The sequence below is a fragment of the Mastigoproctus giganteus genome, chromosome 10, assembly GCF_048544385.1.
Source record: "Mastigoproctus giganteus isolate SK-2022 chromosome 10, ASM4854438v1, whole genome shotgun sequence".
NCBI lineage: Eukaryota > Metazoa > Arthropoda > Arachnida > Uropygi > Thelyphonidae > Mastigoproctus > Mastigoproctus giganteus.
Window position 1 is genome coordinate 181,642,085 of NC_143584.1, and position 23,758 is coordinate 181,665,842.

At 35.3% G+C, this 23,758-nt stretch overlaps 1 protein-coding gene across 5 annotated transcripts in view; it reads right to left on the reverse strand.

The window, feature by feature from the left end:
• Positions 1–23,758, reverse strand: part of LOC150079593 (uncharacterized) — a 282,770-nt gene that overhangs the window by 155,260 nt on the left and 103,752 nt on the right. For 3 of the 5 annotated variants that reach the window (XM_090382787.1, XM_090382785.1, XM_090382782.1), the window contains exon 1: positions 18,442–18,886. The exons of the other annotated variants lie outside the window; for them this stretch is intronic. In XM_090382787.1, the coding sequence (XP_090238913.1) occupies positions 18,442–18,515 (74 nt within the window). In that variant the 5' untranslated portion in view covers positions 18,516–18,886. Of the gene's footprint in view, positions 1–18,441; positions 18,887–23,758 lie in introns of those variants that run through there. 5 annotated transcript variants of the gene reach the window in all.

Consider the following 23,758-nt stretch of genomic DNA (forward strand, 5'->3'; position numbering starts at 1 on the left):
TCGCGGCCACAGAGGCAACGGGGATCCTCAGTGATTGTGAGGCTATACAATTTTCGCTTAAATGGCCCGTGCCCGGTGAGCAGAAAGGTGACGTGGAGCCCCGGTTGGAACTAACTCGGGGGTTTTGGAAAGACTCTGTTTACGCTCGAGAGGGACTTCTTGATGATTTCCCCTTTAGTGGACTCTGTCCGCCGATCCTGCCATTCCTGTCGGAGGTGGTTGAGCAGTCTGGTTTTTTTCGAGCTTCCTGTTGTTGACGATATCCAACATATAGTTCAGGATAGTACACGGTATTTCTTTTGCCATATTATGTCAGGGTGCATCTAATGATTTCCAAGTCCAGAGGGAGGACTCCCTCCAGAGTCTGGAGTGCGTGCTGAATGTCGAGACAGCTCTTGTGATTGTTAGAATTATTGAACGCTAGATACTGTCCAAGGTTCTTCTATTTACCACTGTGGTTACCTTTTTGTACCAATCTGGTGAAGTATATGCGATGACCGGGATAAAGGTAGATTTGTAGTAGAGGGACAGGGTCCGCTTATAGCTTACAAATTTTGTATTTACCAATTGCTACAACCTTGAAACTACCATTCCTGACATATTTAAGGTTCTATGCACCTCAGCTGTCAATATACCATCGCTCCTTGCTCAGAAATTCCAAATGTCAACGTCCCATTCTACAGAATAAAAAACCTAATCTGATTCTTCAGATACGTTTAGATTATTCTGCAAACCTTCGTTTGCTTTGTTTCTGAACTAGTGCCAATCTTAGATAACAGATCGTGAACACCTTGTTTAGACAAAATGGCCAGCATTCAGGTTCAAATATTATACGTTGCGTAGGAATGACTTTTCAATTCTGTTAAATAACGTCTAGCCACAAAAGAAAAACGGCCAAAAATTCACAGAGGAAAATTAATTCTAAACATCTTATCAAATTTCCTTAAAAGTATTCATTTGTTTTGTCAAAAATTTCATTAAAGAATAAATTTAAGTTTCATTAAAGAGGATTCCGTTAAATTTAAGTTTCATCAAAGAGGATTCCAGTTCCGTTAAATCAAATTAGCACCATTTCAATCGTTTCTACATAATCAAAATAAATTCCAACTATCATGACTTTGTCCTTTTCTTTGTGTTTTTGTTTTCACTAACGATCTACCGTGTTTGAAAATTAGCAGATAACCCTACAATTTAACGGTATATTTAGTTTTACTAGTAAGAAGATTAAACAGCAATTTGCAACTAGGTATTGAATTTTCTACTTGGTTATTGGTTTTTTTTTTTTTTTTTTTTTTTATGGGGCATTAGCAACTAAGGCCATATTGCTCCGGGATATGCGATGGTCATTTCCTGACCTTTCCGCATCTGGTGGTCACGGGCTCGAACGCCAGTCTAATCAAGAAGCGTGTGCTATGCACTGCTGCTCCTGCCCACCCGGCTACGGAGGCGCCTGAATTTTCTACGCCATTTGGTAATCTATCATACCATGATTTATATTACATTGGATTGGGTGCTAAAACGATGGTGTGCCTATCTGCCAGTCGATAAGATGACAACAGCCATCGAAACGAACCACTGGGTAGCGTCCCAGCATCAGAAAAAATAGAATTCTAATTTTCTTTTAAGAAAGGCTTATTTAGTACAACTCAGAGATGATATCACAATCTGGAGATCAATGCCCACTTACCGAATGTACCTTTTCAATCTGTTTTCCAGAAGGAAGCAAACTTATGGGACTCATATTTATCCCTCCTAAATAACTTTCATGTTTAGATACATATAACAGAAATCTCAAGGAAGCCCAAAGGAGAGTTCCACAATCTTAAAGCAAAATGACCACCCACTTTCATACTTTACATTATAGTATCACTGTACAAGATGTTCATGGACTGATTTGCATTGGTATGCATGGAATCGGAATAATTCAAAGGGGAACCCTACTTCCTCTGCCAATTACAGCTTCGAGACTGAAGGAGCTCAGAGTGAAAAAAAAAAAAAAAAAAAAAAAAACATTTATGGAGAATTAATTCCTTAAGTGAAGCGAATCAAATATGTTTTACCAAAGGGTACAGCGTTTACCACCATCGAGCGGAACATCAAGCCTTCGTAGATAGCACAGTTGGTAGGATCGCCGTCCTCCCTCACACCGGGTGGAAAAGACTTAAGTTCGAATAACGAGAGGAATTTTTATGGACGCTTTTTCACAAAGCGGCCCAGGCGAAAATAGCATAGTTTTTATTCCCGAAAACTCATATTTTTCGTCCAGCAAATTGACTACACAACACACACAATTTACAGACATATTATATAAGGTGCAATATGACCTAAGTTGCTGAGGCGCCTAAAAAATACTACAACAGACAGCAAATCGGAGAAAACTGTTGCAGTTTATAAGTAACAGCAAATTTAGAAATACAAGAAAATATTATAGCTTTCCCTTCTTCACTTCCTAATTTTAAATTCGGATAGAAACGTTTCCTGGAATCCTCCTAATCTGTGCAGTGATAGCATATTAACTTCTGATGATACTGCGATACTCTCGAAACAGAAAACTTTACTCGTGAAATGTGAGAATATTCAATCAAGGACCGAATTAGCTTGCATTTAAACAAAATAGCAATTTATATTGTTGTTTACCAGAATTAATGAGTAAAAATTTTAAATTTTGTGCTGAATGTCTAAGCACTTGCTCATTCATTACCATCGGTAAAGGGAAAAGAAAGGTCACAATTTCGAAGAAACAAAAAGCAGTGTACCGATGCAAGGAATGCTTATCTAGTACCACAGCTACATAGCGTGATCAGACTATCATATTTAAAGTGAACTACCTTGGACACAGATCACTCAGAATGCCGTTTAATAAAGTGCACGAATTATAAGTCTCACGCAAATCTTTTGTTCTTTCGCCACCAGGGAAAGTTCACATTTAGGGCCCGGACTTAGTAGCACGAGGACTGACAGTAACTGGTTTTCGAGAACTTTCAAAACACATACAGTGTTAAAGACAAACGTCGCTTATCTCGTTACAGTAAAAAGCACCCCACTATTATGAACGGGGGCGTAACCAAGACGTAGGGCAACTTATATTTGCATGTGCCGTCTAGGGGCAAAGTATTACCTAACTTCCTGAATTAGCGCGGATGGTATGCAAGAAAGGTTGGTCTTCTCTAATTCATGAATAGCAGTAGGTATACTGAGGTTTCCAAACACATTCATTATGAATGATGTAATGATCAAAAGATGGAAGTGCGTCTCTCTTTGAATGCCATAACACCAACACGGACATCATATGCTGTATTGCCTGAACTGAAAGATAAATACAGGTACTTATCCAGGTTTAAAGACAGAGTACAGGAGGCAAATAACATTATTATACCCCAGGTATCACGACTTCCACTCCCTAAAGTTTTTAAATTATTATAATATATACTAATCGACAAAAAGTTATGGTGCTAGTAACAAACGTTCAACAATTTGCGAAATAATTGATATACCAATGAAATTTATTACTGAAATACATTATGTTATAATACTATACACCATGGTTGAACTTATCGTACAGCTACATATATATATATATATATATATTGTACAGCTTAACACGGGTATAACTACCCCAGGCAACAAAACAACACTCGCAACAAACTCGCGTGCTGCTTGTGAGAATGTTCAAGAGTCCTACTGGGATTCAGGGAGATGGTTGAAGATTCTAAATTCGTCCCCCTAGAGCATCCCATACACCTTCAATCAGATTTAGGTCTGTAAGCCACGAGCAGAGCCTTACTATCCAGTTGGCACTGTGCTTAGGGCCTATGAAAACGGACCATATTCAACAGCTGTAAAAAAAGATCTTTACTAGAATAAATTCATAAATATCAAGAATAGGCAGTGAATAGCATAAAGGCGGAGTCATGTCAATGTCATTTTTTTTAACTAACGTGAAAGAAATTAACGCAAGAGATGAACTTTTCAACATTTTACTTCATTGCAAAATCATCAATAACATCTTCAAATGATTTTTTTTCGCACAATCTAACTCTCAATTGAATTAGATTGTGCGAATTTGTGCGAATTAGAGTGTACCGCAATAATGAAAAGCAAGCGTTGCCTTCACATTGAAGCTTTGGCTTCGAAAAAGGACCGTTCTTAATAACTACTCTTAAAGCGATGTAAATGATTAGCATAAACCATGCACATGTAAAGATATTAAACTGACACGACTATTTTAAACATTTTTAATTTGCAAGGACAAAAGATAAGAAATTACAATCAGCATAGTGATCAAAAACCAGCGGTTAAGGCCTACTGTTTTGCTACCCGGAAAAAAAATATTCAAGATAATTGATCGCTCATCTACCGGCAGAAATCGATGCACCCATAAAAATAAATCTACCAAAGGGCCTGCGAAACAGAAGTGTCTAGGGCCAACATGGACCTTAATCTGGCCCTGTCCACGAAGACCAGTGAATTTGGGACATATGAACCATGAAGGTACAGAGGGGGGGACAAAATAATGGAAATACCTGAGATAAGATTCGATGTTGGGCCGTCTGTTTTTAAAGCAGCTTGTTCTTAAGCAGTTCACGATTTATTCAAATAAATCGTGAACTCAAGATGAACATATCAAAAGCACCTTGAGTGATGGAGGTGAAGAAACTGTGCTTCTCACTCTCTTCCCCAAATATGCCCACGGTGGCTCAGTGACGTTTAAGTCTGGTGATTGTGCAGGCCATGGGAGATGCTTAGCCAAGGTTCTACTACTCAAACTACTCAAACTACAACTTCATTCTACTCAAACAAAGATTTGACACATCTGGTGTCCAATCTTTGTGTATCGGAGCATTATCACCTTGAAACATGGCATCGTTCGTGGGAAACAATGTTTGCTCCATGGGATGAACCTGGCCACTCAGAATATCAAGGAAATCAGTGGCAGTAATTCGCCCGTTTAGGGTATTGACAGAACCTAAAGAACAACAATATATTACTGCGCAAACCATTGTTGATCCTCCTCCATGTTTGACACAAGACGGTCGAGATGATGAGCTTCCTTTGGAATTTACCAAAGGAAGCTAAGCTCATCATCCCGACATCTTTATTCAACTTCGTCTTTTATAATTTGCATATATTTTCATTTTGAAATTTAATACTTTTTTTTTGGCCCATTCTATGGATAATTTGCTGATCGCCAAAATCTCTTATCCATAATTAAACCAAAAGTACAGTACAATGTTTCAGTTTCATGTTTAATATTAATATTTATTCGACATTTTCAAAGAATGCACGCTAAGAATTTCTTAGTATTAACCAGTATGCTACAAAATCTAAGTTAGAATTACATCCAGAGGATATTCTTAGAAAATTAAACTATAGGGTTAGCAGCACCTGATTGTGAAATAGCCTGCAGATTCAAATACGTGTGTGGTTTTAACAACCGACTGCGAGGATAGATTAGCCGGAAAACTGCTATTTAATCACGCCATTGAATAATCATCCCATTATTCAGGGTGGTGATATGTCTAATAAGGGGAAACTGGTTGTTAAAAAACTGGAAACATGGGCAAATGAGGATGATCTCGTCACTAAAGCAACGTTCATTCTTGGCCTTGGCAGGAACCGTGGGTGGAAAATGCTCCAAACTTACGTAACACATACACATATATTATCCAACGTTACACCCGACTTCACTCAAATTAGTAGCATTCAAACCAGCTTTGTCCGAAACCATACAATCTGAAAGATTACTTTGCAGTTGCGGAAACAAACATTGAGGAAAATATAAACACCTACCTACCCACATGCCCACTACAGAAATTGTCATTAGAGTAATTTTCACATACCAACACACCTTAATTTCCTTCAGAATGAAAGGTCTTACCTGGACCAAGTTACCGGTAACGCATGCGCATTATGATCAAAATCAAGAGTGAAATGTTGACCTCCAGTGTGAACGTCAGAAGAAAACTTCACGGCTATTAACAGTGGCAGATGCAATACTAGCATCTGAAGATACTCTTTTTCTTTTTTTTCTTTTTTTTGTCATAATTATTACAAGGACCTCTAATCTTTACAGATTCAACAACCATAATTAGTGTCGGTTGATATGCTTACCAGGCACTAAAAATAACTACAATCGGTTGTAGCCGCCAGACAAGAGTAATTTATTTCCAGCAGAAACGTTTGAAGTGTTCATCATATTAATGGGAGAGTTACTCTCAGGTGAAGATGTATGGTTATATCCCGCTACGGAATATACCAAGGTCAATCTCAAGGTAACACACCTTGTGCTGTTTCAAAGAAAAATATGAAAGAGCCGTTCTTTGTTTCATGTGCTGCCAAAGGCAAATGTAACATAGAACCATCCAAAGGGATGATGATTAACCTTCTTATGATGGATAAGTGATTTATGCCGCAGATAAATTTCTTGAGAAACAATGTTGTTACAGCAAACTGAAATTCATCACACCATTAGAAAAATTAATAGTACATCTCAGATCACAGGCAAATAAAAGATTAACTGAAGAGGTGGTCTCAAAGTATGGATTCATCCCTGCTCCTTTAGTCTCCTGATTTCACTCCTTAGAGGTTGTGAAATTATTAAAGGAAGTGCACGATTCCAATAACGTCCATTATGTCTGCTGACGATGCAAGGCATGGCAAAAATTCAGAATATCGCGAATATTTGTCGAATACCCAAAGACGCCTCATTAAACAATTGAGATAGCAAAAAGAACAAGTTAGTTAATGTACGTAGTGGGTTTATATTTCAGGTGTTAGCAAATAATAATAATTCATGATTTATAAAAAAAAAAGAAAAAAAGAAAACAAGCAAAAAAAACAAACAAACCCTTTACATACGAACTGAAAGCATTTCATTTCTGTGCATCTGCCATATTGCTTATTCAATCATCCAATCAGCTCACAGCAAAAAACATAATATCCAGTACTTCAGTTACAATATACGATATATGAATAGTCTATGCGTTCTGTATGAAAAAAATAAATAATAATCGCTGAATTTCTATTAGTCCGATTTTAATAAAATTTGGAAGGCTCAACAAATCGCTTCACACAAGTCAAATACAGGTAACCCTCGTTTTGCGCTGGTGCGATTTGCGCCGATTCGCAATAGCGCCATCACTAACCATAACACCATTTTTATTTTTATTTATTTATTTTTGCAAATTTTTTATAAATTGAAAGTTTAAAATCGTCAGACAAAATTTATCGGTATCATACTGTGCTATCCACTGTTCACGTGATTTAGTACAATTTGAGGCAATCAGCACATCCGTATCAGAGACGAGAAAGATTCCCGCCCTCAAAGTAACCACTCGTGGCTGCGGGTAGTAACGATCCATGCGGTGAAGCATTCAGTTGGTTGTTGTTTAAGCTATTTACACGTGTTGAAAATTTATTTAGCTAGCATTTTTTATTAATTTGCTATTAATAAATTAAATAAAAATAATAGTGATATCCGTGTGCAGTGTTTGCCAATCGTGTTATAAAGTTTTTAATTTAATAGAATAAAGAAACGCCATGTCTGGTAAAAGAAGTTCATTGAATCCTAGTGCAATATTCGGAGAATGGAATCTTGTGGAACCGCCCTAATGTGTGTAGGGCTATGAATATGCCTCCATCGACTATTACTACAACTATGAAGAATGCTAATAAAATAAAACAATCGATGCAAAGTGGTAGGTAAAATAGTCTTTTACATTTTTTTTTTTTTTTTTTTTTTTGCCCATTACATATTCTTGTTTATACTCCGGCACGACCACCAGGTCAGTGGAGTTTACAATAAATCAATCAATACAAACGTTAATCGTATTTAGCAGTCACGGGCTTGAAAGCTGGGCTATTCAAAGAGCGTCTGCTACTGCACTCGCGCTCCTGACAACTCGGCTACGTCATTTCATATGCTAAGGCTATTTCCCTAAAGCTATTACAGATTATCTTAATCAGCTATTATTTATTTTCTTAATTCACTTTATTTCATCTTCTAATTAATTAATTAATTTATTTATTTCCTTAATTCACTTTATTTCATCTTCTAATTAATTAATTTATTTATTTATTTCCTTAATTCACTTTATTTCATCTTCTAATTTTCGGACATTAGGGCTAGTCACGTTGATAGAGTAACAGTTTTGGATCCAGAATATTTTAGAACATTCCGGTTTATGTATCTTTAGTATTTCCTTTCTAAGGTATGTAAATATGACCCAGTAAAAGATGTTATATAAGTAAACACTCATGAAAAAAAAAAAAAAAAACATAAAGTGGGTCATTTTTTAAAAGAGTATTTACCTGTTATCATTACATGGAGTTGCTTTACCAAACTTAGCGTGAGTTTGTTATGAAATAATCCAACTGTATTTGCTCACATCGACGCACTCGGTATAACATATGAAAATGTTATATTCTAACACTGTATCAAGTAGAGCATCGAAAAGAACTGAAATTTCCTGTGCAGGGCGGCCATTTTAAATTAGAATCAATGACATTTATAAATAACATTTTTTATTCTGTGCACGATGCCATCTGTCTACATCTAAAACCACGAGTGTGTATGCGCAGTGAAAGCAGTAAATGAATACTTTCAGCATAAAATGTACGATAAGGAAGCTTGTGACAAGACAATGTTTACTGAGACAGAAGTAAATATTGGCAGTCACATTCGCTCTCCTTAACCTGTGTTATGCATGATGTGCCGAGTGGGTAAGCACGTTTGACTTGATCGTTAAATACGGTAATGTTCTTGCGTTCTCCATGTCGTAAACTCCTCTGATCAAAACTAAAATTACTGTAACACAGAGCGAAAACGGATACAAAAATAGATTGTGACAAGTTTAATAATAGGAAATATACATATATTAGATTAGATACATACAAACAAAAATCTTTTCACCGAAAGCTTTTTGTTTTTAGGCCTCTTTAATCATATCCTCTGATCATATGAGGTCGTCGCGGAGTATAAGCAGAAATTTGTTATTTATTGAATATTTGACTTTTTTTTTTTTTTTCAGTATCGTAAACCTTTTAAATGGTTTTGGTACCATAAAAAGATAATATTCATAGCATTAGAATTTTATTAATATCAAGGATCTTCAACTTCTTAAATATTTGATCAGGTTAAATTACCTGTGATTTATTATCCAGGCTGTTTGAAGCAGTTCAGAAAAGATTACATATTTTTGTTTCCTCAATGTGTGTCATTGTTTCATAATCCTTTAAAGACGCCAAGGACTCATAATATGAATTATCAGCTGTACCTGGGGAAGTCCAAAAAAAGATTCGTTTCGTAATCTTTCTGCTAATACGGAATACCTCTTCTGAACATGAATTTTTAAGGGTCTCTCATTAAAAAGTAATCAAAACTACACTTGTCCTAAGGTTTTCTCAAGGTTTAAGTACTTGAAATTCGGGTGCCCTGATGCGTCAGTGGGAGTGTCAGTGAACACCACGCATACCGACAATAAATGCCGCGCTGTTGGTACAGTTCCGTGTCACTGGGAGGGTCAAGTGGGAGAGGCCACACAAAGACATTAAGACTCGTCTTAAGAGGAAGATAAGAGTATCCAGTGGAAGATGCCACAGAGATTACCGCCGCCTACTTGGATTTACAAGCGAGTTTTTGGAAACCGTACGACTGCAATCATGAACAAAGACCAACACTATGGAAGCACTGGAGAAACGTTACGTCCCACCAGAAAACTTAAAAGTTTCATTAGAGATAACATTGTTGAAAAAAGTAAGTTGGCTGTTACTGGAGGACAACTAACGGGAAAAGAAATTGCAACGATAATTAACAATTCTTAGATTTTAACACGAAAAAGCATAGGTAAGAAGAAAATTTCTTATATTTTATGTGTATAAGCGTTACGTAACAATTATTAGATTTTCGTATTTAATTATTAAATTTAAAAAAAAAATTAAACTGCAAATATAAACGTTGATAGCAAAAATTAAATTCTGTTAAGAAAAATGCACAAGTAGTGGTAAGGAATTGTCCTAGCGGCTAGCGACTTTCAGCACTTAATCTGTTTTAAACCCTAGCTGAAAAGGTGTAGGTCTCTTCTTTACAGGATCATAATAATAAAAAAAAAAAAAAAAGTGATGCAAAATATGTAACGAATTTCGAGAAAGATGAAGAAAAATTTAATGGATTGAAATAATTATACTTAAAAATGCAAATGTGTGTATTAGAACACACATTATGGCTTTAATCGAGTCTCTCTTTAAAGCATCATACCAATGGTAATCAGCATCGGTCCGTGACTTCGTTCGTGCCAAAATGGCATAGGTACATCCAGTAATGAAGGTGCAGCCAGCACTCACCTCTTATTACATGTAACCCAAGTGCAATGCACACATGGATGGATCAGTGTTGTAGAAGCTAAATTCGTCGTCCAATCAATTTCCATGTCATTAAGTCCAACTAGGTCAATACCCATTCTATGAAGAAGTGGAGACAGAGAGAAATTAATTTAATAAAAAAAAAAAAGCACTTGCTGGGCTACACTGGCTATTTCAAAACAGTAGAAAAAATCCTGGGACGTACGTATTCTAGAGTCCAAATAAGGACAAACAAAAAAAGGAAAATCTTTCAGAGATTCTGAATTATGAAGCTATGGCTGTTTGAATTTTAAGAAGTAGCTAACGATTTCTGAAGTAAAAAATAATAAATAAAAATAAGCAGATACGTACCTAGTAAAATGTTTATATATACTATATACAAGGGGGTACAAAAAGGGTTTTCCCCTGACCTTCTGTTTATTCTATGAACAATATATGTTTTATTGACTGTATTGCTTGTTTATCTAGTAACATATGCCAGAAGTTTCATTGCTCTAACACAGTTGTTTTCGACCTTTTTTTTTTTTAATAACGGCACCCCTAAGTAATTTATTTTATTTTGTGGCACCCCTACTCAATTTTCTACCTGTTAGATCCGATTCTATCTCTGTATATATATATATATATATATATATATATATATATATATATATAATTATTGATAAAAAATAAAGAAAGAAAGTTAAAACGACAATAACTGTAACTAATATGTAAATAATATTTATGAGTCAATGCAGTTGCAAGCAATCATGCAATACACCCATAATGTCTATAATAATAATAATAAGGTTTGCGATCGCGGGCATACCCGAGCCACAACTTATATCTTGTAATGTCTTTAAACTGTTCTACACTCTTTACTTTTATTTCTCCGAAATTATTAGGGCAATCCGAGGACGTAGGAGAAACTATTTCTTATCTATACCACTATTTTTCGCCTTTATGGAGTTCAGGTTCTATTATTCCTACTCCTTTAGTTTTTCTTCTTACTATCTGCATGTTTCTCTATGCGTTAATTTAATTATTTATTTTTACCGTATCCATCACATAGGGAGCACCACATATTATTTTGACGACTATTACATTATGTCCTAGATACGGTCAATATGTAGTATGTATTATATATTTAATCTTATTGTAATCATTAAATTACGTTCTCTGTCGGGTCAACGATGATTAATATATGCTTACATTTATATTTTACTTATATTTCTTACCTTTGATTCTAATATTTCTAAATTTTTTTTAACTTTTATTATCTTCTTTCGATTTATTTATACAGTATTCGATTTACATCCGGCCTATACTGGTTTATATTTGGTTAGATTTAAATTACTTAGCATATATTGATCATCACAGAAACAGAGAACTTCTTGTCGTTTTTTGCCTTCATTCTGTTGAAGTCATCTAGATTGTCGGTAAAAAGCGATAATATATATATATATATATATTTTTTTTTTTTTTTTGCGTTTTCTTAGATCCCTGATGGTATTATTATTGGATTGATTTACTTATTTCAATGGTTCTTTATATTATCCTTAATATTATATATATATATATATATATATATATATATACAAAAAAAAAAAATATATATATATATAATATATATACAAAAAAAATATATATATATATATATACAAAAAAAAAAAAAAAAAAATATATATATATATATATATATATATATACGGGTCGCATACAAAAAGCGTTGATTTCTAATATGTATGCTGTGTATATAATATCAGAGATATCACAGCATAAAACCGATATACGCCCACCCACAATATCTATCAGGCGCCTCTGTAGCCAGGTGGGAAGGAGCAGCAGTGCATAGCACACGCTTCTTGATTAGATGATTAGACCGGGGTTCGAGCCTGTCACCACCAAATACGGAGGATGCGGAAAGGTCAGGGAATGACCATCGCATTTCTCGGAGCAATATGGCCTTAGTTGCTAATGCTCCTAAAAACCAAACAAACAATATCTATCGTCGTATTTTGATCACTATTGGCCCGCTAACGAAAAAGTATGAGAACTGCTGCATGTACTCAATAAAACAGTACAGTATTTTATATTTTTAACTTACTTTGTCTCAATCTGTTTTTGATCATTCCTCTTAACAAAAAAAAGTGCAATAAATAGATACCACCAACCTTAGTATTTGTTTTGATGACTTTTTGAAATATCTTATCATAATGAAAAAATAAAAAATAAATAAAAACTGAACACGTTTTTTTTTTTTTTTTTTTAGGGTGAATATGGATAAGGTAACTTTTTCTTAAAGCAAAATGCGTTGAAAATGTGGTAAATGACAAATTTGGGATAATGTAGTGCGCATGCGATGTAGTTACTGAGCTTGATTTATTCAACTAGCCTCAATTCAGCATAAGCAAATACCACCGCCTATGATTGTCGCGATGATAGATACACATCATTCTCTAAATATTGTATTGTTTTCTTTCACCGACGAATTTCAGTCCACCTTGAACTTGTGTACGATTATTTTTCAAAAGGTGAGTGAGATATGCCGAGATTTACAGGAAGTGACGATAGTGAAAGCAAAGAGAAGGCACAGTGACCTACTGGTGTCCACACGACGAGGGAGGTCAGTCGAACGTAACCATGCGTAAAAAAGTCAACACAAAGCTGCTTCACGTGACTTCGGTACATCCACCTGTCTTCCTCTGCAGTACTAAAGAGGTCGAATAATTACTAAGGCATTTGTTTTGCTTGAAAGACAAAAAATAAAATATTCGTCAACAGTAAGCTTCCTTAAAGTAGGCGAGCCGGATGCTTGATTCATGGTCTATTACGTAGTTAACTGAACATTCAAAAAGGTGAAAGATCGGTCATGAGAAAATTTCAAGGAATTCCTTATATTTCCTCACACATGAGGGAAGCCCATCTCTCTAAAGTCATAACAAGCAGGCTATCTTAAATAACCAAAATAGGTAAAATCTGTTAAATATCTTATATATATTCCCAAGTATTATTTAAATGCTTGGGAATATTTAAATCTTAGCACTAAAATTATTTTGTATTAAAATATTCGTATTAAATATTTAATGTCTTAAATTCTACTTCTTAATTTAAGAAAGTAAAATTTACTCACAAAGAATTACTGCGTTCACAAATCCTTGTAAATAAGAGTTGAGAAATATTACAATTAATTAAGGTGTTAAGCCACGATATCTCCATAATAACAACTAATTATACCATTAGAACTGCAATAATCGTCTGCTGCTTCGTAACTTATGCATGTGATATGCAGCGCCACAGCCGGTGTCAAAACCAATTACAAAATACATGCCAAAATTACTATACAAAATTATAATAATTACAAAATTAATACAATATAATTTATAAATAATATAATACAATAATTACTGGACAGATTTACTGCGAATGGTAAATAAGGTATAAGGATATACAAATCGAACACAAAATAAGTTTTAAAACTTGTGGCATATCACATTTTAAAATATATTAAAATTAAAATTTTAAATTATATTTATGGATTTTGTTGATAAATAATATTGAATGCTCAGATAATTTTCAAAACCTTCCGTCGGAGAGAAAAATAAAATCTATATAACTTTCTAGATCATTTTTTACTCTTCGCTTCATTTTATACATATTTATTTATAAAAAATCCCAACATGAAAGAGATTACTTCACAACTTCGTTTGCTGGTAGGTTTCTCATTGCAATCCGCACCTTGCTACCCTTGATCTACACTGGTCTGTGTAAATCATTTGGATTCCTGTCTAGTTGTGCATTCTACTCACGTCTGATTCTGGACCAGCATTCCAATAATTATTCTTTATACTTTTTAGCGTCAGCTAAAAAGTATAAAGCGTGCGTTTATTTAGCGTGCGTTACATTAAACATTTGACTACAGCTTCCAGTATCAAATGAGTTATAACTTTAATATATTCAAATTATAGTTTTAAAACAATGTGAATTTATCTGATAGGTCAAGGAAAACATACAAGTCTCAATCTTTTTTTATTGAGACATAAAAAAGACAGCAAAGCATTGCTTTGTCAGACATAATTTTATATCATAACTATTGTAGTTGAAAATTGAAATGTTTTATTATTTTTTAACAATATAAAATACGTAAACTTCTGGACAAAAAATATAGACGCATAGAATATCACTGCTTAAAACAAGAAAAGGTAGGTATGATCGTTGTACGGTGATCAGCGTAAAAATAACGCATTTACCAATACCGTGTTCGAATCCAATACCACAAATACAGTACCATTCTTTAAGTCTAATTGGCAAACTTCTCTCTCTTAGGTGGTAGTCTGCAGAATAAATAGGGTTTCCCTTCCCTCATGCACTCTGCTTTTTGTAGCAGAACAAAGAAAAAAATAATTTGATCGGATCGTATTAAATTAAATTCCAAGGCACCTAAGGCAATGAGGCATCAGTATATATTGCGTATATATGTATGGTAAATTTTCTATTTGTGAGATGAAAACGTCTAATCTTTGGGAGAATAATAAAACCATGCAACACTCGCTCACAGGAAAAGAAAAAGAAAGTAATAAATTTTAAAAAGTCAAACGAAGACATTTTCCTGACTGCGTTAAAAAACATCACGCACAACCCAGAATATTTGTAAACGAAAAAAAAAAAAAAAAATCAAAAGCATAATTGGGTGTAACGCACAGACAACATAATTCTAGCATGGTATGAAGGATCTCTTATAACCACTTGACAACTATTATACCTCCATGGCACTGAGCCGATCGGTTCGTTACACCGAGTTTGAACCTAATCGACTCACATCTCTGACATTGAACCGATCAGTATACAGACATCGTCCTCTTAGGCAATGACCATTTCTTGTATTCTGAGTTGGTACATGTCTTGTAATCAAAGAACGAAGTGCAGTTAGCGTATTTCAAAGGCCAGTTAAAACTAAATTAAACTCTCTTTCCTCTCGTCTTGACGAGAGTAACTTTTGACTTTGTTCACAACATGGCCGAGTTAGTCGGTCTCGGACGAGGGTAACATAAATGTCTCCTGAAAGTTTGGGTTTTTCATCCAGCAAACAGGCAAATCAATCAAAGAATACGCACTATTATAGACAGTAGTTGGTTTAGCTTACAACACACATACGCCTCTTGCCAGTTAGATGATTCCCTTGGCTTTGCCTTCTTCATAATGTTTATAGTTTTGTAATCGATCCCAGGATTTACTTAGGACACTGCTGTTGCTTTCTGGCATTCTGATTAGTTTGATCAACCTCAAGTCTACCACTCTTGGATTCTAAAAATTATATAGAGGGGTAGTGTTCGACAAACTGATCATTTCCCCACTTAATTTGGGAGAATGACATTTACAGTAAGGATTTCTTAATTTAACAGTAGTGCTCAAATTCGAAAATACTAACAATTGGAACACTAATTTTAACCAAAATAAATACGAACATTCTACGCTATTTTTTATTCGTTCTGAAATTCATGGTACAGTATTGCTATGATCAATACTGTGCTGGAATTTGCAATCAGCAATGAACAACTTAGATTTCTAGAAAGTTTAACAAGGGGAATACTTTGAGCTTTCCCGTCGTACTTAATTTTAACGAAAATTTATAGAACAACAGTAACTGATCGAGCCACAGTTTGATCCCTCCCAATATCAAACTGTTTTAATATTGGGTCGGTTTGCCTGTTTGCTTGGCGAATTTCAGGAAGATTATACCATGCAACCCTCTCTCGAGACCGACTAAACTCTGCCACATTGTGAATAAAGCTCGTAAAAATTTCTAGCATTATTGACGGAATTCGAACTAAGACCTTTTGTGTGGAAGGACGGCGATTATAACTACCGTCCTACCAGCATGAACGTACGTTGAATATTATCACTACTTTCATAGACATTGTTTGATACATCCAATTTTAATCCTTTTTAAGAAAATTTGAAAATTAAGAAATCTATTCCAAACAGTCATAAATTGCCTCAGTTTGAAAGCACAAAAAGTTCATTGATTAGTGACTTTCGCTTTAATATCCAATAATGGAGGATCTAGTCTTTTATAATTGCGATGATATTCCACTGGCTGGAATATCATCACAATCAATCCACTTGATCCTCTCATGATAATCAGAAGTTGTTAAGTGGACCTAAATTTGTTGTGAATATATGCTGACTAGTCTAACAAACACCACCCTCTTAGGAACATAATTTTTTTTATCCCAACTGATTACCGTTGTTAACTACCTCATTGTCTTAGTTATTTCGCCAAGGTAACTAAGACTATGAGGCGTAAGTGTATTGTGTCTGTAAATTGTACGTATTCTATCGTCAGTTTCCTTGTTTTTGTGGATGAAAACCTCAATTTCCGGAGTTGGGGGGGAGAATGCAAGGAAAATCAGTCAGTTAATGGAGCCAATTTCGATCCTGATATCAAACTGCAAAGCTGTTATTTCCGATTGAAAGAAATTTTGTAACGCTGCCTCAATGGGAAAAGGAATAAAGTTCGGTCTCAGGCGAGAGTAGCATGGTATTTTCTCCCGGAATACGGTGCAATTAGGTCTAAGTTACTGATGCACCTAAACCCTATAACAACAAGCCCAGGGTGGATCGGCAACCTTTCGTAAGGTGGCGCACCTGGTTCGCTCTGATGCGTGTGTGGTAAGGGGATGGAGGCACTGCTTTGATGGTGGTGGTGGAATTTTGAAATATATGTAGGAGACTCCAGTTCGAAATTAAATTGAAACCAAAGCACCATGTTGACTGAAAATATCTAGTTATTATTAAATTAAATCTCGCATACTCTTTGGGGTCATCTCTGATACAGTAGGTTGCCAACACCTACTATAGTTCTTTTCCTCTCAATATTTTCCTTCTGACATTCCTTTTTATTACCCAATGCTTGTCTGAATTCCTGCTGAGTCTCCCCTGAAAGGACCGGGCAAGTGAAGAATTTGGGGAAATTAAATACTGCTAAGAGCTCAGTAATCTCAAAGTGACTAAGAATGAGGAAAGAAGGTGAAAAGCCTTGACTTCCAATCGAGTTATGACTCCGAAGTTTTAATGCATGATATAATATATGCTTCAGTGTTTTTCTGGCCCCATCTAAAAAAGCCTTACAGAACGCATCCAATAATGTCTACTTCAGTGTGGCGTCATCATCAAATCAAAGCAAGAAACTGGAAGATTTACTATCCACATATCAATTTATTTTGTAATAGTGAAAATAATTATAAAATAAAGTAAATTTAACTTACATTACCTCAATTGCAGCTTCTGCTGTTATAGGCTCATTTATTTACTGGGGGAAAAGTGTTAGAGCAGGGCGAAAACAACAGGCGACTCAAGGTCGGTAGGCCTCTTCCTTAGCGTTAGTACTGAGTGGAAAGCCAGTGCGTAGCCTTGAACCGCCTCTTGTTTTCCTCAGAACCCTAATTGATGTTCAGAATTCTATTGTGCGCCGGATGGGAATTTTGCTCTTTTCGGAAACTGACGAAATATATTCATTATTCTGAGCTAAATTTACAAAGGATGACTAAATAATTAAAAACACAATGAAAAGCTTAAGCATTAATGTGAAAGTAGACTTATAATCATGTTTCCTCTTGAATAGTTTTATATATTTAATATATAATGATTTTGCCATTCACTGTTTATTCTCACGCAATTATTTTTAAAATTCTTCAAAATATATTGTATGCGAATCACGTTAAGTTATCCAGAGTTAGAGTTCTAAAAGACTATACAACAGGTAAATAATATCTGTAACTTGATACATGTAGTTTTGCATTTTTCCTCATCAGCTTTGTAATTACATATCTGTATGCTACCCGAGGCGTTTACGACTTTTAGCGTTCCAATTTCACTAAATAATTTTCAGATTCCAAGTATTTCCTGCACGTATATGAAAAAAATATACATCGAAAGGACCTCCATTAATTTGTTTTTCATCACTACGTTGCACATGAAAGATAAAATTGTAATGAAAATTGCCTGGTAGTAAGTTACCGTTTAAACTTTGCTATAATATTGATCGTCATAATCCTTTTATTACTGTTATTTAAAAATAAAATAAAATAAAAATGTACATACCAACTGACTGTTGACTCCATTGAATCTGTTTTGTTTATTACATCTACAGGTAGACTTTCCGTATGAAACTTCATGTCGTCAGCTAAATTAGGCCACTTTTAAAACACCCCATCAGAGTTAGCCATTAAGCCTAAGATGGCATTCTTCCCTTACTACACTAGCAACTGTTGTAGTCATAATTCGAGCATTTACGATGATGAAAACATTACATCAACCGTGATATGAAAATAATACATATATTAAAAACATGCAACCAGTGCAACGAACTTTACTAGCAGCTTTTACTGTCAAACTCTGCCACATACGCTCGTCTGGTTGCGGTATGCGAACTGCCCTACTTCACCTAATTCTCCTTTGAAACGAAAGGTAAGTATATATTAATTGGAATTCATTGCAATAGCGCTACTCCTTGCTTCAAACAACACTAAAAGTCTGCAAGTTAGTAAGGCTGGCCGGCAGACGTCTGTTTGAACGAGGGCTTCATTGTACCAAATGTTTAGCAGACGATCTTTTCCACCAATAACGTTGCAGATATTCTAGCCAATTAGAACAAATCATTCTCCTCAAGGTGAACATGCGTCGCTGTCTGCCTTCAGGGACGACTGTAGCTGTTTCACCGAAGGGTATAAGGAAGGTTAGATTCTTAAATTTCTCCCAAACTCCCTCTATAATAAAATTTTACTTCAGAGTTTTAATTTTTTTTTTAATTAGAATTCTTGCAAACGAACTTTTAAATGTCTTTTGGAAATTTGGAACATGAAGAAAATTATATAAAAATAGATTATCATTAACTGTCGTTTAATTATGTTTGATTAGGCCATGAGAAATTATTTCTCATGACCTAATTATAATGCTTAATAGTATAATACGCAAATTTGTAAAATTTGTTTCAAGTCAATAAAAAGAAATAATTTTTCAAAAAAAAAAAAAGGTAAATGCAAAATATTACGCTATTCGTATAATGAAATTTATTTAATTCAAATTTCCCATTCTCCCCACCACCAAAATGACAAAACAACATTCCTTCTTTCAGTAATTATTTACTGGTAATTTAATTTATTTTAGTTTATTTATTTTTATTTGTTATTCCAGTAAAATTCATGTATTCATTTTAATAAACCAGCAAAATTCCGGTTCTCTGGAAACTGATAGAAAATCGTGAAGGCCACGTTGCCAGCGACCTCCATATTATTATCATAATGAGAAAGAGAAAAAAATAGTAAATAAATTTATTTATTTGTTTTCATTACTAGATAATTTGATTATCCAGTAATAGGCAACATAACCCCGCCCCCATTTACACTATAACTCACACGAATGACTTCAAAGCACAAACGAGCATACTTCATCCAAGTGCGTAAAAAAGCGGACATTTAATATCTAAATTTAGAAAAAAAATGCAACTTAATTTTATTTTTAATTTTAATTTTAATTTTATAAAATGCTACAATTTTATAAAATTGCAGCTTGAACTTTAAATTGCAGTAACTATTATCTAAATATATAATTAGGTCGGCATTAAGACAAACCTGTTTTCTTTAACAAGCCAGAATAGTGCGTCGCCATGGAAAAGGAAATTTTTGTTATGAGGAAATTGTTCGCGGAAAAATACAAAACGAATTTTCATTGCTGGTGTTGTGTAACAAAAAAAAAAAGTATCACAGAGGGAGCCCATGGTTACAAACGTAACGTAAAATCTCATGCTTGTCGTGAAATTTTACGGTGGACTTCCTTCTTCTAGTAAATTGGGCCTCCTTCTGTCTTTCCTCCCTCACTATGATGGTTGCAAGGGGAAAACATTACAACAAAACTAGTTTAACAGCCCCCACAGGGTTCGTATGTGAAGTTTTAAAGTCAAAGTGAAACGTATTTTAATTAATCACGCTATACATAAAATGTGTATAACATATGCAAACAGTTTACATAAATGTTCAGTTTAAATTCCAACACGATTACATATAGAAAAGCTTACAGTTAATCATTTCAACAGGAATACGATCATTAACCCGTATTTACTAGTCACTTGAGCTAGAACCATAGGCAATTCAACCGGATATGCTATTGAATTCCCGCTTTGACTTCCTCTGCATCATATGTGGTGCGGAAATGCTTTCAGAGGAATTCTTAGCTTTTCTTAACTCCACTCACTGGCCAAAAAATTAGAAAGCTTTATTCAGTATGTAGTAAGGCACCCGAATTACAGCATATACAAGTGGCACAGATTTCACTATGTCTGACGGAGTGTAGCTCCAGATTTCACCATTCTCTACCAGGATATATTGTCAGTTATGGTCGGTAGAGAACTGCGAAGCCCAACTGCCCTTTTCAACGCATCCCAGACATTCTGAATTGGACTCAGAGCTGGAGAATTTGGCGTGGAGAATTAGGTAGCTTTTGGAAATCTTGGGAATGTTTCCCGAACCATTTAGATACAATTAATTTTTGCACGGTGGTAAGTTGCATTATTGTCTTGAAAGAATCCATCGCAATTTGGATAAAATTGAAGTGTGGTGTGTGAGGTTGGACCGATAGGACAGAAAGATATTCATTGGAGGTAACACGATCTTCTAACAGTATGAACCAGACCCAATCCGTACTAACAGAACATACTCCATATCATGATACGACCTCCAGTCGCTTGAGTGGTTAACACGAGACATTCTGGATGCATGGCCTCCTGAGGTTCATGCCGCACATTCACCACTGAGCAAAAAATAAAAAATAAAGTGTAAATGGAGTCACATCAGACCACGTGATCTTTTTCTACTGTTCCTTAGTATAGTCTTGCCGTTGGTGACACTACTCCAGTCTAATCTTTCCATTTTTTACAAAAATAAGTCGCTTTCGTATAAGCACACAATTACCAACCCTGGATTCTTCAACTCCCGTCACATGCTTCAAATCATTATATTAGGGACACCCGTAATTTCTTACATATACCCGTTTATGTAATATGTCTGTAAAAATTGCGTGTATTCTCTGGTCGATTTGCCTGTTTTGTTGGACGAAAAACCCCCAGTTTCTGGGGGAAAAAACTTACTATCTACGCCTGAGACCGACTAACTCAGCCATGGAGTGAAAAAAGCCCATTAAAGTTCGTTGCATCATCGACGGGATTCGAACCCGGGACATTTCCATCTGGTGTGCGGAGGACGGTGACGATACCACTATGCTACCCGCGCAGAGCCGTCACATGGTTTGGTTGGAAATGGTCTTTCTTTGACTACATTGAATTTTTCAGTCATTTGCTACTGCACACTGGACATACTATTCTGACGCACAATTTGCTTTAAATTCCTAAGGTCTCGTTCTTGGACTACCGACTTTCTGACGCATTATTTCATTTTAAATTTGCATTCTTCTTTTTCGTCTTCTACTCATTGTATACTTTTGAGATGGTTGCTCTTGAGATACCAATGATTTTGTTTGTTTTCTCAATTGTGGCACCTGCTAAACGTGCTCCAACAATAACGCCTTTCTGAAATTCGAAAAGATCACTTGTCTTCCCCATGACTTGATCAACTAAGCATCCACAGGAAAGTATACAGTGCTTATCTGATACCAAGGAACTTGTTGTCGTAATATGTGACAACTTACCTTTGCATACCGTACGCTTAATTATCTATTGATGCCAAAATGTTTCTACTTTTTTGGCAAGTGAAAGTATAAGGGCGAAATGACTTAAGTACAACTGAAATAGTTTAATATATAAATTATATTTATAAAAGCGAAACTGATAGGTAACATTTGTCAGTGTGCCATTTGAACACAGTTTACTCAGAATATTTCAGAATTGACAAGTTACGAGAAAACTCTTCACAGAAAAATATAAAACGTTTTGTCAGTCAATTTGATAAATTTTTCGGTTTCGCAAATGTAGTTATTGTTGAAAATGTCTGGTAAGAGAGAATACAAGAAACGCCACCGTATTCAGCAGTGAGGGGCTTGAACCCGGGTCACTCAAGGCACGTGTACTTATGCACATGCGCGCCTGACCACTTGGCTACGGCGGCCTATGATGGGACGGTAACTTAGATCCATGCTTCAATCGTCTCAAACCACAGCAGTTTAAAGGAAACCGTTTACTTAGACATGGAGGGACATTCTTTAGGAGGCTATCAGACGAATTTATGACTCAATCAAGACAGATAACGGCTTACATCGTTGCCAAGAAGGATCGTTACTTTGTACTGATGTGTGGATGTGTGTTGATTTTCTACATTAAATAAAGATTTTTGCTAGATGGTTTTCTTCACCTTTCGCCTCTGTCTTTTTGCCTTTATAACTTTGTCTTATGAAACCGCGCTAAAGCAATCTACAATTTTTGAGCTGGGCAATTTTTCTGGCCTTCGTGGTAACACAGTTGGTAGGATCGTCTTCCTCCCCAAACCGAGTTTGAGTCCCGTCGATGATATGAGGAATTTTTATGGGCCTTTTTCACAATGTGGATTAGTTAGTCGGTCGGTCTCAGGTGAGCGTAGCATGGTTTTTTCTCCCAGAAACTCGGATTTTTCGTCCAGAAAACAGAAAATTGGCAACAGAACATACGCAACTTACAGAGAGTATATACAGAGCAATATGGCCTTAGTCGCTGATGCTCCTAAACCCTACAACAACAACAATTTTTCTACTATTAGCAGATTTAGCATTTTCGCACAGCCTCCTTCATATAATAGAGACATACAATGATACACAGTTGTTTCTGTGGTGACCACAGGGTCCGAACGTAACCCAGTTGGTGTTGTCAACCTCTGTCTTCATGTCACCAGTCGAATGCATCTTAAATATCTTCAAGATTATGGCCCCGGGATTATCTCCACTAATTCGTCTTATACCAATTCCTAACTCTTGGAACCTCGAAAGGACAACCTGTGCGATCAATTAACACTGATGTCTGATATTGAGCATGACTTGTCTCAAACCTTGCAGTGGATCCAGTAAAAATAAAAACAGGTAGTTAGTTCCTTTTAAACATTCTTACATTGGCCGTCCCTGACATGACTGGCTGGTTCATCGAAGAATAAATAAGCTAGCCTTCCCACTCCCTTTAAAGTGCAATTGTTGAATAGGTCATGTCAGTGTTTCTCCAATTTTTCTTTTTTTATTTATTATTTATTTTACCATTTCCCTAAGTTGTTTACACTTTAAGCAATTGATGTGTATTTGGATAGATGAAAAAAATTGTCGTATACGTCCATATTCTTAGACAAAGTTATTAAATGAACATAAGTCCATTTTTTTCATCATACATACGTATGGATATATTTTTACTTAAACACCAATGAACAGAAATCAATAAAACTAGAAGAAAAATTAT